This window comes from Eschscholzia californica, unplaced genomic scaffold (genome assembly GCF_041429995.1).
Source record: "Eschscholzia californica isolate CP2 unplaced genomic scaffold, dmEscCali1.0.p SCAF_1, whole genome shotgun sequence".
NCBI classification, from domain to species: Eukaryota; Viridiplantae; Streptophyta; class Magnoliopsida; order Ranunculales; family Papaveraceae; genus Eschscholzia; species Eschscholzia californica.
In genome coordinates this window covers 518,760-535,455 of record NW_028238198.1, presented here as the reverse complement: position 1 = coordinate 535,455, position 16,696 = coordinate 518,760, and the positions used below count along the sequence as shown (strand labels likewise).

The 16,696-nt window shown below is 35.2% G+C and overlaps 2 protein-coding genes across 2 annotated transcripts; one reads left to right on the top strand and one right to left on the bottom strand.

Moving 5' to 3' along the window:
* Positions 1 to 2,752: 2,752 nt before the first annotated feature.
* Positions 2,753 to 5,207, bottom strand: LOC147562859 (exocyst complex component EXO70B1-like). The gene has a single exon (XM_086673698.1). The coding sequence runs from the start codon at positions 4,935 to 4,937 to the stop codon at positions 2,967 to 2,969; it is 1,971 nt and encodes a 656-aa protein (XP_086529824.1). The 5' UTR covers positions 4,938 to 5,207; the 3' UTR covers positions 2,753 to 2,966.
* Positions 5,208 to 7,742: 2,535 nt separating this feature from the next.
* LOC147562858 (DEAD-box ATP-dependent RNA helicase 10-like) lies at positions 7,743 to 16,639 on the top strand. The gene is made up of 14 exons (XM_086673709.1): positions 7,743 to 7,822; positions 7,938 to 8,111; positions 8,225 to 8,348; positions 8,448 to 8,517; positions 8,962 to 9,024; positions 9,167 to 9,241; positions 10,169 to 10,288; positions 11,327 to 11,368; positions 11,510 to 11,584; positions 15,256 to 15,402; positions 15,528 to 15,665; positions 15,897 to 16,008; positions 16,097 to 16,185; positions 16,357 to 16,639. Exons 2-14 carry the CDS (start codon positions 7,967 to 7,969, stop codon positions 16,474 to 16,476), a joined length of 1,320 nt encoding a protein of 439 aa, XP_086529835.1. The 5' UTR covers positions 7,743 to 7,822; positions 7,938 to 7,966; the 3' UTR covers positions 16,477 to 16,639.
* The last annotated feature ends 57 nt before the right edge of the window (positions 16,640 to 16,696 follow it).

Here is a 16,696-nt window from a genome sequence, read left to right as displayed (position 1 = left end):
AATTACATGTGAGATATATCATCTTCCTGTGATTTTATTTTATTTTATTTATTAAATCCATCATCACTTTCTTTTAGGGTATACAACTTCAGGTGTAATTTGAAAGCGAATATCATCACCGTTCAAAGATGCGAAAAATTATCATCACCACTTGCAATGCAAGTGCAACCAAAACTTTGATATCACATCCTCCTTGAAACAATTTCGTAAAATTTGGTTGTCTTCCACCATGAAGAACTTTGTCAAATTTAATCAAACTATATGTTCGCATAGTAAAATGAGATTTTCAATTTTGTCACTCTATTTTCAATATGAACTCGGTGCAAGATTTACTTATCACCGTTTAATTATAATCCTTTAATAACCAACGGAAAATAATTTCAGTACTGAGAAATTAGCATTTGTCATTCTTCAGGAATGCGCAAATAAATTTCTTTTCCCATGGGTTTACCCTTTTGGGTGACAATTTACCAACTCATAAGGGATATATGTTTTCATCCTTTGAGATTTTTTTACTCTAGTAATTATTTTAGAATTTTCTAGATTTGAAGAAGTATATACGCCAAACTTCAGGTTTGGCAATCTCATGTACAAATAGACGTTCCAATTTGATCTTAGCCAAAATTTAATGGTTAAATTTCTTCTTTGGAAAAATCTTCATTCACAGATCAAAATATACACTTATGATGCATTCATACAAAATGAGACATTAGCTATGAGAGTAATACCAATTTATTTTGGATGCATAATTTACCTTGACCTTACCATTGAATAGATTGCATTGACATTCATATTAGTTTGCAATACCAACATTTTCACCATTATCATCTACTTAATTCTAATATTTTTTTTTTGATATGACTCACTATGCCTCAACAATCACAAAATCAATGGTTAGAAATAAGTAAAAATAATAAGTTTGAAACTTTAACAAAGAGAACCCACATACCTTTTAACTTACCAATTACAATTGACCAAACTTACCCATATTTTATTTGTTTGTACCTTGATCAAGGAGTTGATAATTTCTTCGTCCCTTTGGCATAGAGCAAATCGTGCTGATAACGTGTTGTTAAAAATAAAGGAGGGAAGAAGAAAGATAATGGAAATATAGACCAAGAGATAAGACAAGAAGAACTTGATTTGTATTCATATGTTTGTAGATGATTTCTCTACTTTGATATATTGGTATATTAGGTACATTGGTACACTAGTTTGGTACATCTTATTCACTAACAAGAAAGCTCTTTATATAGGCCTCTTGATGAGTAACAAAACTAATACAAGACTTACATATCATCAGTGGTGCTTCAATACAAATAATGGTGGAGAACTTATGGTGGTGGGAGTTACCAAAGTGTTGTGGTCATCCACCATAAATCAAAGATTTATAACAAATCAAACTATTTACGTATTTTTTTATGTTCACAAGCGGATTAAGGGCCCGGCCCAGTGTTTGAATCATACTTTGTTACATCCAATCCCACTTTGACTTCTGTTAAAAGTGAGCAACGACCAGCCAAATCAACCAGTTCCATTTTGGCCAAACCAAACCGAATGATTTCAGACTAAACCCAACAATATTCGATTTGGTTTGGTTCAAATGGATCAACGGATCTTGATTTGGTTTTGCTTGGATTTTTGAAAACCACCGCACTATAATATTTATATATGTAAAATAATCATTATCATAATGTAAGATAAATTTTTGTTTATGCATCCAAATCTATAATAGTTTATGGTCGGATTTTTTCGTTATTTTGTTTAAGTTCATTTTTTTTCTCATGTTTGATTTGACTAATTGAGTTCGGCTGGACTGACAAACCGAACGTAGTCGAGTCAAACCGAACCAAATCGAACGAAGTCGGTTGATGACTTGATCGGCTTCAGCTGAAAAATTTAGTCAAACCGCCATTGATTGGTTTTGCTTCGGCGTGACCCTAAACGATCGACAACCGATCATTGCTCACTCCTGACTTCACGGTTTTAATTTTGCTCCAAGGTTTTCCCTAAAAACATCAAACTCAAATTCACCACTACTTATAAAAGCTTGTTCACAAAAAAACATCAAGCTTTTCACTAAAGATCCATTTGGCTTACGACATTCATTTGGTGCTAGAAGATGAGAAAGGTGGAGATTGGCCAAGTAGGTGTCATATTGGGAGTTGATTGGCCAAGTAGGAGTTCATATTGGGAGTCGACGTAGCAGCACAAATGACCGAGAAGTCACCCACACGCTGAGGCGACAAGAAATGAAAATGGTACCACACGAATGGCTCCCTACTTGACCTTTCTCAACCATTTTACCATTAACTAGTTATTAAGTTTTCCAGTAAGAAAGGAATTCCCTCGCCCACCATGGCACTAATAGCATTGAAGGCTCTCCCAAGAGTAGGCCATGGGAGAGTAAAATGTTTTAGGGATGTTGTAAAGTTGCCTTGCATTCTTATTTGTTCTACCTCCTCAATTGGCATCATATCTTCTGTACCTGTAAAGCCGAACACCTAAACTGAAAAGGCAAAAGAAAGTCCATACAAATTTATGTCTCATGCTACTATCTAAGATGAGATTTTGCTCCTAGGGTTTGACGTTAAAATATCGGCCGAAAGCAAATTTATGTCTCATGCTACTTATCTAACATGAGATTTTGCTCCAAGGTTTTGACATGAAATATCGGCCGAAAGCGTCTCTGAACGCAATACGCTGATTCATAAGACCAACATCTTCCCGATGAAACTACAAACACGAATAATGTATAAAGCCTGTACATTAGTATTATTCAAAGTATATTGATGAGTAACCATTGTTTAGTATCATGATATTATGTTATTATAGCAACAACATAAAAACGGAAATAAAACTAAATATCAATCCAGAACTCATCAGTCGACTTAAATAACTTTCGAAACAAGTAACAGTATGTATGAGAGATTTACCAAATAAATCCCATCCTTGCATGTAATCGATCATCTTTTATGAGTATGCAGAACTCCGGGTATACCTTCGAATAAATTCACCAAACAGTTCTCTAAATCATCCGGTGTGTACTTCATGTATTTTCCGGCGTTTCTTCCACTTTCCAGATGATTACCAAACCTCCCCACGAAAGAACGATAAGCTGGGAGAACTTTCTCCGATATGGATATGCGAAGTTCTTCACGTAATTGAGGATCTGTGACTTTCCATCCAGTTTGGTTTCTATATATATCTTCGAACCCAGCATTAAAACTCTTGAATCTTTCCTTTAGAACTACTTTCGAAACATTACTTGAGCTACCACTACCTACAATTCCTTCATCTTTCAAAAAGTATAAGACTTTACCCCAAGCAGCTCTCAGATAACCAGTGGCATATTGGCGAACCTTACCACGTCGTTTACGAACCCAATTATCTCCCAAGAGATTTCCAAGTTCAGAATCTTTCACTTTCTGAACTACATAATAGATATTATTCATCAAGAAGATACATTGTAATGCCCCATCATAATATAGTTTCGATTTCTCTTCCAAGTTCGATTCTAAAACTGAAATCAGATTCTGTAAACGCCTACCTAGTCGAGAGAGATTTTCTATATCCAAGTTATCATTATCACCTTCTATATCATTTCTATTGGATTCTAAGAGTATATTCAATGTATCGCTATAATCTACTAGCAACTTAGTATAATTCATAACATAACGAGTTAATGGATGAATCTCACCACCATGAGTTGGTTTCTTCGAAGACTCCTTCTTAACTGCATTCTCAAACTCCATGAAAGTTCCTTTAGCTGCTTTCGCCAACCCTTGAAGAATTTCACGAGCTTCCATGTATACAGTTTTACCTGTTTCATTTGAAAAAAGTTCTCGCAATTCAGGTAAAACTTCAGTTAGGGCATCATACATATCGAGTAATCGGAAAAGTTTTTCCGAAGATCGTTTAGTGATAGTAACAGCTTCCCCGAAAGTTAGCAATTGCATGATACACCCTTTTGCAGTCTCAACGAAGCATACTTCTTTAATCAGATCCGAATCTTCGAAAATTTGATCACATAATCGCTTTTCACCAGATAGAAGAACCCTAGTTACAATCTTAATCCCTTGACTCCACTTCTTCATTTTCTCATCCAAAGACTTCCACTCAATCTTCTGTACTTCATCGATACTCATCTTCTCAAACCCTAGAATCGACAAAAACTCATTCAAAACATCTCGACGAACACTGGAATAAACTTGACAAGACTCTTTTTCATAACCTGATCTAATCATCCTCTCTGCTATCTCTTTCAAATCAGATACAGCATAAGGATGAACCAAATCAACACTCTGTTCACTAGTAAAACTACCTCCTCCTCCTACTTTCTCCTCAGTAACACTCCTACCACTTCCATGATCATCTACAACAACAGATCCTTCCAATTCCTCAATTTCTCCATCGTTCGAAGCAAAAGAAAGCGAACCTCTTCGAATTGATCCATAAAGACGACTAGCATCAAGAGGTACAGTATTCCTGATCAAGATTAAGCGAAACTCATCCTCCAATTTCGACATAGCTAACTGCAAAACGCTTTCAGCACGTTCCATGATTTCTCCAAATGATGAAGATGATGATAATGTTAATTCCTCCATTACTCTGAGGATTTCATCAACAGCTGAGAGATATTCAGCCGCTTCATCAGGCGATTCCTCCCATTTCAAATACTGATGATTACGAGGATTATCAGAATTCGAATCCCAACGAAGAACAATCCGTTCCGCTACTTCAAATCGTTCATCAATTTCAGTTCTACTACTAGTAGTATCATTAGATAGCAAATCGGTAATTGTTGAGAGACGATTATCAAAATTCGATAAAATCAAAATCATATCTTTCTTATCATTCTTTGAAGTCCCTAAACTTTTCACAATTTGTTGTGCAGTTGCCATAACTCTTTGATCTCCGTCAATAGTTCTCGTCATCTTTTACTCTCTTTCTTTCTCTCACTAAAATCTCATAAATTAGGGTTTTTAACAACAATTACAGAAATTCTTCACTACGAAGAAATAACAAATATAGAAAATTAGGGTTTTTAACAACAATTGACATAAGAATATAGAGAGAAAGAAAGAAAGGATTCCGGAAAGACTAGAGAGAGAGAAAATTAGGGTTAGGTATTGTCAAACCGTTTCCGGACCATCTCTGATCTTTCGAACCTTTTTCTTCTTCTTCTTCTTCCCCAAATTTCAACTCAAGTCAAACTGACGTTTGGGGAGGAGTTTATATATAAACCGGATATGACTCGGTCAACGAGTTTGGTAAGGTCAAACTAGTCAATTGAGATTTAGTTTGACTATCTTCTTCTTGCCAATGAGATCTAATATATATGCTTGTATCTTAACTCTTGTGAGCTAAAAGTCAACAAAGAGATTCTAAGAATTTTTTTCTCACTTATTTATTTCCAATTATTTTGGATTAAAAGATTCCTAACTTAAACTAAAATCACAAAGATGTTATAGTTTAACATAAAATAAAAATATATACCAATTTAAGAATATTTTACTATTTTATGGTTTGTTGAAATTTAAGAAGGATTTCCTACCATGTATCTCATGATAGAACATTAATTTTTTTTACTTTTAAGTTGAAAATCTTGGAATCAGTATGATCATGGTATAAATGTGAATTTTAACTCAATAAAAAATAATTAAAATTTCTTATGGATCCATAAAAAAATTTGGTAGAAGGACTCGATTAATAATCATTCATGTTTATAAACACATATATGGAATTCGATAAAGAAATAACATGATAAAATGGCGTCGTAGTAATAATAATCACAAAGAAAAAAAATCTACCACGAGTTATGGGGGCCATAGGTGTTTTGCGTGTATATACATTTTATAAGTTAGAAATTTATAACCTTTGTCACCACGGGAGCCGATTTAATTTGTTAAAAGTTGATAGAATTTATGATTAAATTTTAATTTGATAAAGGTAGAAACTATTTATTTGTGATACATGTTTTTTTTTTCTTTTTTGGAAATTGACAACAATCAACGATAGTCATTACATTTGCCGTTGATACATCAAAGATGTGATAAGCTCGATAACCGCCCATTCAAACTCTAACAAGACCCCCCTTGAGCCCAACTAAACTATGGCCTAAAACCTGGTACAAACTAGGCTTTAGCCCAACTATGACCTAAAGCCTAGACCTCCAGGATTTTCTGGAGATTATGTCAACAACTTGGAACCACTTGGGCTACCAACTGTTGACTTATGTATGATACATGTTAAAATGCCCAAATAACAACGGAGTCACTTGAAAAAAACGAGTCTAATGACATAGGTGTCGAATTATAGTTTTCGGTGTACATGCGGTGAATATGATCGTCAAACTCTAGCGAGCGGGTCACCAAACACAAATTTATTGTCATTAATATGTGTCCCACAAGTGTTGTCATATACGTAATTACGAAGCGTAAAATGTAGGTCACTAAATTTTGCTAGAATTTGCACTGTTATTTTTCTTTAGTAATCGTACTTTTTGAATCAATAGTTTTGTTTTCTTAAACATTTGACAAATTTGTTCCTCATAGAGCCTCATAAAGTGGGTTGGAGCTCTTCTCGAGTTATCAAAGTTCTCGAGTATTGCCGACTCAAAGACCATATCTGTTGATATATAGGAGTACTATCATATTTCTTAAGAATTGGTTGTTTAGGGAAACTGTGCAAACTAATACGAGTTAAATATTTTCTTTCCGTTTGTTTTCCCATCGGTTCTATTTTGAAATTTGAAGGTGGCTGAATTAATTGATACGGAAAAGCACTTTGCTTCTTGGTGGCTTGGGGAACGTCTGTAGGTTGAAGGCGTTCTTCACTCGTGAGAATGGCATAGCTAAGGTCCATTTTGATAAGGCAACTCAGTACTTTGAGTAAGCCGTCGAAGAGGTATAATTTTTAATTAAAGCTCTCTATGTGTTTGAGTGTGTCTCTGTTTTTTATACGATCATCGAGTGTACTCTAGAGAGGCTTATTTATATTGTTTCTCCTTTTAGGAACCAATGAACGAGCTCTACGTCAAGTCTTTACAAATGATTGCCAAGGTACTTTTAAATACTTTCTACATGCACATTTTTTTAAAATGATTTGCCCTGTTTTGTTTCGAGGCAAAAACTACCCAAATGAAGAGTCTTGAATGTTTGCTCTAAGGTAATTGTTTGGTTAATCTACATGATTGTCGGGGAGGCACTTCGTTGAGGTTTTGAGTTAAATTAGTAAAAGTGTAAAACCAATAATGGTCCATGTGCCATTACGATTACGTACCTAACGTCTGAGCACGTCATACAAATACGTCGATTCGTTGAAGGTGAAGAGCACATGAGTGATTGTGTGAGCTGAGCTAGCGCATTTATGTACATGTCTATTATGAAAAGAAACACATACTAGGTTTACTTTTGGGATCATATAGTACAAGTTCCCTTTTCTCCTTCCAAGATCAATATTTGTAACCAAGATATGGGGTTTATCAGATTCATAAAAGTATTGATCCACCTTCTCCCTTTTCTCCTTCCAAGACGATGATGTGGCGTGCTGAAATGATGTCGCAGAGAGAGAAAATAAGATGGAGGAGAGAGAGTAACGGAATGTTAAAGATAACGGAAAAAGGGGGCCATACGGAAATTATTGCTAAAGTAGGGGGCGAGGGAGGAAGCTGGTCACAAAGTTGGGGGCCATTTGGGAAATAACCCTATTTAAAACAAACAGTAGTTTCTGTCTGTCTTCCCTTCGCCCTAATCGATTAAAACAGTTGAGAGAAACAGAGGAAGTGGTCTTCTTCTTCTTCAATTTGCTGCATTTCTAGGTATTTTTCATTCTAATAATCATCTTCTATTTTTTTTGTTGAAATAATAATCATCTTCCAGAGTTCTACTTCTTCTCATATCCTCGTTTTCCTTTATGTTTTGGTTGATTACTAGCTAGCTAGGTTCAGCATTCAGCAATACCAATGGAATCAAATATAGTAGATGGTAAAGGAGTGAAGACGTTCAAAGAATTGGGAATATGCGAGGAATTAGTGGAGGCATGTGACAACTTGGGATGGAAAAATCCTTCTAAAATTCAATCTGATGCCATTCCTCATGCTCTTGAAGGTTTCTTTCTTTCTTTCTTTCTTATACACACCCCAAACTTCATCTACTACTATATTGCATTAGTTAACAATCTGATTGATGCCCCTTTTCAATGAAAACCCCAAAATTTTCAGGAAAGGATTTGATTGGGCTTGCACAAACTGGTTCTGGTAAAACTGGAGCCTTTGCTCTTCCCATTCTTAATGCTCTCTTACACACCCCTAAAGCTTTCTTCGCTTGTGTGCTGTCCCCTACACGGTGTGAAGTCTTCTATATTTAATCGGAGTATTTTTTTTTTTAATGTATTAATATTTCACACATTCTTTTTTTTTTTTTTACTTTTTATTCTTTTTCTAGTGAGCTCGCCATCCAGATTGCCGATCAGTTTGAAGCTTTGGGATCTGGTGTTGGGGTCAAATGTGCAGTGGTGAGAGTTTCTATATATTGTTGTCAAACTAGATTGAGTTATATATTCCTATATCTGGCATGTGAAAATTATTTTTCATTCTTGTAGTAGTAACATGCAACATTATCCGAGTGATGTTGTTATATCCTTCTCCTAAGCCATGATATGAAATTCTTTCCCTGTCAGAGGTTGCTTTGGATCTTTTAGCAAGTAACCGTTTTTTTATTATATAGGATTGATGATTTTATCTGCATATGATTCTTCACTTGCATCCATGTATGTATGAGATAACTGTCTGTAGAAGTATCTATATATATATTGATAAATGACAAGTCAGTCAAGTGATGTAGTCGAAAGGGCACTAGTAAACCTAAGATAAGTTAGAACATAAAAAACTGATATACATGTCCATGATTCCTTGAATAAGAGGTTACATTATGATAGTAATGATACCACATCTTGCAGGTTGTTGGAGGGGTAGATATGATGCAGCAAGCAATTGCCCTCGCGAAGAGGCCCCATATTGTTGTGAGTTTTATGCATGCATAACTATTCTGTTATACAAGTTTTGATTTCCTCAAATTAAATGTGAGACTAAAACTGAGATATGGCACAAATATAATGCATCTTCTTATGATCTCTCAACCAACAACTCATTTATTCTTAATAGGTGGGTACACCTGGCCGCCTTGTGGATCATCTTACTAATACAAAGGGATTTAGTCTTCGCACACTGCAATACTTGGTACACACTCTTAACATGACACATTTAGTTTTTTTTGTACGATGATCCTTCTTCGTTTTCTTTGTGTGGTTTAAACATTTATAGTTGAATAGATTGAAAGAAAATTTCAGTTTGTGGAATCGTCATTTTGATGTTAGTAAAAACTCAATCATTATCGCTCTTTTATGACACATTTATTACGTTGTAGATTTTCTTCTCAAAATCGATGTACGCCTTCTACACCTTGAGGCATAAGGTGAAATCTTGCCTTTTCAGAGCAAACTGCCTTGAGGCGGAAAACCTTTTTCGCAAAACACTGAGTGAACATCCCACTCTTTGGTAGTTGGTACATCTTGTGGGGAACTTGCACACAGTCTCGTGCGAGGACCAGAAAAAATCTGGACAATGTCTTTCCTGTGTAAGACGATGACTAATAAAAACGTTACGTCGTTAGTCTTAAACAAATAAATAATGTTGATTATATAGTTGTATTCCTGTGCTGATCGTTTTTTATTCATGTATCTGATACCTAATATCGGTATCAAATGCCAATGAGACAATACCTCCACTGGTTTCCATGTTTTAGCAAAACTGTCTTTGGACTTATAGGGACCACTTATGTGGACATGAATCTTATTTGACTGATTAGCTCTGTAAGTTTGAGATGAGAAAGGACTAACTTTTGGTAACTTGAATCAGTGATATAGCAAGCACATTTTGCTCATACACGTATTTATTATTGACAATCAATAACCCAAGTAGTTGCTGTTCCTTTTCCCTTTTCCTGTTCCCTTTAAGCTTCTATTAGTACCAAAATATGCATATATAGAGAATACATTATGCGTTAGTCATATTTTTTTTCTTCCAATATAATAATGCATGTCTCATACGTGGATTTGTGGACACTTAGTTGTACATAACAATTTCATTCTTTTATATGGTTAACAGGTCTTGGATGAGGCTGATAGGTTATTAAATGAAGACTTCGAGAAACCACTTGATGATATCTTGAAGGCCATTCCCCGGGAGCGCAAGACATATTTGTTCTCAGCTACTATGACCAAAAAGGTAGATTTAATTTTCATCAACTTTTACTTTGGTTTTGTGCTATACTTCATTACCTTGGTGTTAAAAGCAAGGAATCAAATGTCGAAAAATTCTGGTCGAAATGATCGAAATTTTTGGGTTTTTCAGAACATGAAAAAAAAAACACACTTGCAAACTTTTCGTGTAAGATTTCGCCCGAAATCTCATGAAATTCCGCTTTCTTCATTGTTTTCTTCTTGATTTCTTCCTCAAATCTTCTTGATTTCTTCTTCATAGCTTCAGGTTTTAGATTATGGGTGGGTTTAGGGTGAAGAAGAAGAAAAGAAAGAGATTAGGGTTTTGTAGAAGAAGGCGAGAGAGGCGCGACTGATGAAAAAAATGATTTTGGTATTGGGTTTGTAAAAGTTATAAAGTTAAAAGCACCCCTCAAAAGTTATCTGGCACCCGTTCCTTCACTGTTCCAAATTCTAATATCTTGAAGGGGTGCCAGAAACTATTTGGAGGGGCTCCTTAAAGAACATGATATGTTCTTGAAATCGTATTTTTACTTTAACACCTAAACAATTTCTTATGTGAATATAGCCCCTTGCATCATCTACTCTTATTTTCATCAAATAATTCAATTGGAGTATATTTTACCGTTTCTGTAGATTGTAAAACTTACACACAGACCAAAACGTTTCCACTTTTGGACCGACCGAAATTTCCACCAAAACCGAAGTTTCATTCCTTGCATATATGATATATTTATATAAATATATTATGTACATTAAATTTGGTCACTTTTAGTATATATTTAGTTGAATCTTATGATTCAGGGTCGGTCAAAACAAATTTGAAGTACGATTTCAGTCAAAACTGGTACGATTTGAATCAGAAATAGTACAATTCTAACATCAGTAGATGCTGGGATTCGCCAAAGTTTGTGAATATTGTCCTAGTAAATTAGTCAATTTCTGATGTATGTTGATTTTTGAGGTTAGTTTTGCCCATGAAATGTTGTTTTGACTTGTGAGAGAAGCATAATAGTCTGACCGAGTAAGCTTTACGATTGACCAGGTTCGCAAGCTACAACGAGCATGTTTGAGGAGTCCTGTGAAGGTACAAGTTGAATAATACTCTCATTCATGCATTTTTTTATCAAATTTTGGAAGCTTGTATGAGAATATGTGACGTACCTACCACAAACAAGCCTTTGTTTTTTTTGGTTATACTTTACTAATCAGTTTCTGATCCGTTCAGATTGAGTCGGATTCTAAATATTCAACTGTTGATACACTCAAGCAACAATATCGATCAACTTTTGAAAAGTACAAGGTATTCTCTTTTACTTTATCCCGTTGCACTTGAGTATTGACATACATGTGACCTACTGGAAGTGTGATAATGAAAATTTAGGTCCACTATTGATGTAGATTGTTGCGGAAGCGATTTAACTAAAGAACTCATTGCTAAATAACTAAATTAAACAAGCTTAAACTAAATAATAATAAGAAGAACAATGTAATCAAGGAGGATTTTATTCGGTATTCAATTCAATCAATCAATAGACAGACTATACTTCTCTTTTATAGAGATTATTATTTTCTAGATAGACTCAAATAGGGAAGAAAATAAAAGAAGATAATAACTTATGGACTCTTTCCTTGATTGCTAGGACTCGTAATTATAGAAACTCATAATACTAAAATACGGAAACTATATTAATATAGCAATTTAGCCATTGGGCTCCAATGTTTCTTGGCCGAGAGGCCCATTTGCCGGATGGTCTCCATCATACTCCCCCACCGAGGCAGAACTCGTCCCCGAGTTGTCATAAATAGGATCATCCGGGTGATAAGGAAAGATGTCGGAGATGTTGAACGTGGACGAAATATTGAATTCCGGAGGAAGATGCGGCGGTACCATATACAATGACTTCACCAAGGCAATCCTGATTTCCCACTTTGCGCGACATGTGCTGAAAATTCGTTGAAGACAAATAAGGACCATATCACCAAATAAAATTTGAATCCTATGATGCCAAGAAACTCGAAAAAACAGTAATGGTGCATAAAAGTCCAATAAATTGCGACATCGCCCATCATCTTTTAATTTGATGAAAGACACCACAATTATTACCGTCTTCGTTCTTGGAAAAATATTTAATGTCGTACTCCCATCATGTACGTATATGAACTTGGAACGTTTAATAACAACTTGAAAATACCATCTCCCATCATCTTTGAACAAAATCAGTGAAAATACCATATCCTTCTTGAATAATTTTTTTTCATCTTTTAGTTTGATTAAAGATACCATAAAGACAACATTTTTCTTTGTGGGAAAAAAATCAATGAATCTTGTGTCCCCATGCAATACGTAGTCAACCTTGTTTCTTGTCGAAAGAATTAATGTGTCAATAACTAATGCCGTATGGACTTCTTCCTTGGATGAAAACAATCGAGGAATAGAAAAACTTCGTAGGAACAATGTACGATACAGGTGATTGTCGTCTTCTAACTTCTCAATTATTTTGCAATTGTGAAATACTACAAACGAATCATTGTTCATCGTCAAAATTGTCTCAAAGACAGTCTTGAATTCATCACCATGCCCACAAACATAAGGTCCAATTATAAGAGGAGCAAGAAGACCAGGTTGTTGTATTGTTTTAATAAACCTAACTATATCATATCTTCCATCAAAATAGTAATTCCCAGGAGCCTCTTCATGTTTATTCCAAAAAACATAAGTATCAGTAAAATCAACTCCTCCATCTTGTATAAGATCTTCCCACATCTCTACAGGACTTAGTTTCAATGGTTTGTATATGTTTGTGAGTATGAAAAGAAATCCGGGAGATCGTTTAGGTATAACTGTCAAGACTTCACAAAAATTATATAAGTTCCCCACAGAAGTATCATACATAATCGGAAAAAATACCAAGATGTATTTATTGGAAGCAGGATCAAATCCAAATTGATAGTTCCAACTTGCTATATCAACATCGTCGCCATACTTTTCCATCTCTTCCTTCAGTAGAGTTGATTTTACCAAGGGTGATACTTCTCGAGTACTTAGATTACACAAATAAGGAGTGATGTCAGGAGCCAATATGTCAATAGAACAAATCAAACCATTAATGGAGTTTGTTAATATATTATAACATAATGTCATTGGGTTTTTTGTGCCGTTAAACTGAACCAAACTCCTAGTTGTTCTTCCTTCTTCTATACAACCTTCAATCATGTTACCTGTCAAGAACATCATCTCCTTACAACTTGAATTCTTTTCTTTTGGTGGAGGAGTGAGGATAAGAAGACTATGGTTTCTTGACGTTGATCGGGTAAGGTGTAAATCAATAAAGTTTTGATCTTTTCCAATTATACAATCCCATTGTTTACAAATGGATTTGAAACGAAAAAGTGATTTCGCAGGTAATCTGCTTAGTATCTCATGTACTACTAAATCTTCTTGAATAAGAGGGTTTGGAAAAACATGACCAGATCTGTTGTTTTTCTTCTTGAATTTGAATCTGTTCTTTTTCATCTTCACGTTGGGAGGAAGAGGGAAATCAATAAAGTTTCTATCTTTTTGAACCATAGAATTCCAATGTGTGCAGACGGTTTTGAAACGAGTGAGTGATTTAACTGGTAATCTGGTAAGTATCTCGGGTACTACTACATCTCCATCAATAATGATATCACAACTATCACTAATAATATTAGAAGGAGGGTTTGAAAGAACAATACCTTTGTTATTTTTCTTCTTTCTCTTCTTAAATTTGATGATGTTGTTGTTGATGTCGGGTTCAAAAATTTTTGGTGGAGCAGTTACCTCATGTTTTTCTCTAGTCGATGTCGGGTTTTCTTCAAGCGGAACAAGGATGACAAGTTTCGTATGCCAAACAAACTCATAAGTATTATTACGACTTCTACATACGGCATCAACATCGAGAATCCATGGTTGTCCTAGGATGAGATGACAGTTCTCCATGTCAACAACGTCACAACAGAGAGAGTCGCGGTAGTAAGAACCGACGGAGAACGTAAATATGCATTGTTGGTGAACCAATAAATCGCTTTTGTCAGAAATCCAACCGAGTTTATACGGGCAAGGGTGGTCGTAAGTAGGAAGACCGAGTGCTTTGACGAGACGAAGTGATATCATGTTTCCTTCGCTACCGTTGTCAATAATAAAATCACACACCTTATTGTTGATGGTGAGTCTTGATTTGAAAACGTTATGTCCTTCCGCAGGATCCGGAGGTTTTGGAAGGGATGAAGAATGGCGGAGAGATGAAGTCGTGGTGAAGGGTTGAGAAAAAAATTTCTCGTTTTTTGTATCAGGATTTTGCGGGCTCATGATACCAGCTGATGTAGATTGTTGCGGAAGCGATTTAACTAAAGAACTCATTGCTAAATAACTAAATTAAACAAGCTTAAACTAAATAATAATAAGAAGAACAATGTAATCAAGGAGGATTTTATTCGGTATTCAATTCAATCAATCAATAGACAGACTATACTTCTCTTTTATAGAGATTATTATTTTCTAGATAGACTCAAATAGGGAAGAAAATAAAAGAAGATAATAACTTATGGACTCTTTCCTTGATTGCTAGGACTCGTAATTATAGAAACTCATAATACTAAAATACGGAAACTATATTAATATAGCAATTTAGCCATTGGGCTCCAATGTTTCTTGGCCGAGAGGCCCATTTGCCGGATGGTCTCCATCAACTATCTATCACAGATCTCTATGCAATTAGTGTAAATTAATTTCTCTTGGAATGACCTGTGCGCGGATAACAGATTCGTATTTATACGAACTTCTCCCAAGGAATTTTGTAGCTATTGATTTTGCTGCATTATTTTGATATAGTGAAAACAACTCCACATAAAGTATCTTTAGATTGCAAATGGTTATGATTAATGTTATTAAGACGAAGGTTAGCATGGTTGGCGCATTACGACAAAATGATGTTTATTGTTTACCCTCAGGATTGCTACCTTGTATATATTCTGAGCGAAATGTCTGGAAGTACGTCGATGGTTTTTACTCGTACATGCGAGGAAACTCGTCTTTTGGCTCTGCTTCTCCGGAACCTTGGTTTAAGGGCTATCCCTTTAAGTGGCCAAATGACCCAGGTACTTTCTTATCCTCATTGCATAATTTAATATCTGCAAAATTAAAAAGCCAAAAAAAAAAAAAATCTCTTGGACAAAAGCAAAACGTGTTGTATTTGATTCTTGTGTTTTTCTTTGGTGGATAGGCAAAGAGACTTGGAGCCTTGAACTTGTTCAAGGCTGGAGAATGTAACATATTGGTATGCACTGATGTTGCAAGTCGAGGACTTGATATTCCCTCTGTCGACGTGGTTATTAATTATGATATCCCTACCAACCCGAAGGTTAGCATTTTCCAGCTTCTGATTATTGATTGGGTCCGGATTAGATTTTTTACATTAGACATCCGGCTTTCCTTTCGGTTGACAATGAATCCTACATAATACTTCTCGTCATTTATGATGCTTTTTTCTTCTTCCTACTCCTTTAAAAATTTAGGTTCTAATTTTCCAGGTACCCTTTTTGTTTCATTTCAATCTAATCTCACCCCTCTGCTATTATAAATTTTGGAACAGGATTACATTCATAGAGTGGGTAGAACCGCTCGGGCAGGAAGATCAGGGGTTGCAATTTCTCTTGTAACTGAATACAATGTGGAGTGGTACATGAAGATAGAGATGTTTATCGGTAAGGCGTTAATGTTTTTTATATTAATGGAAGACAAGCATGTGTTCTGTTTTCAAGGGCTCAAATATTTGTCTAACATGTATTTCAGAGAAGAAGCTTCCAGAGTTTCCTGCTCAAGAAGAGGAAGTACTAGTCTTACTCGACCATGTTAAAGAAGCCAGAAGAATCTCTCTCAGAGTAATTCCACAACCTTATTTTTCTAATAGTATCACTTGTAGTGTATCACTTTTTGACGAAAAACAACAACTTTTAACGTTGGCACTGAGTCAGTTATATATGTACAAGGAAGCTATCTATTATACGTCTTTTCTTTCCCTTAATTTGAAAGAAAATTGGGTGTTTTTGCAGAAACTCAAAGAGGGCGGAGGCCAAAGGAAAAGAAGAGGACGAGATGAAGATGGCGAAGAAGTATATAGATATTTAAACAAGAAACGAGTGAACTCAACCAAGAAGCCAAAGCGGTGGTGAATATGCCTTGCCTTTCGGTATAAATTTTTTTTTCAGTATCTAATAGGAATCATTTATTTTTACAAATCTTTTGTGGTACTCTTATGGGAAGGAATTATGTATTCTTAGAAAGAAATTCTTGCCAAGGTTAAGCATTAGGAGCCAAATTTCTCATTTTCAGCCACTTCATGTTTTTCTTCAGATTCCACTTTCGTTACCTTAATGTGTTTTTGTCTTTCTC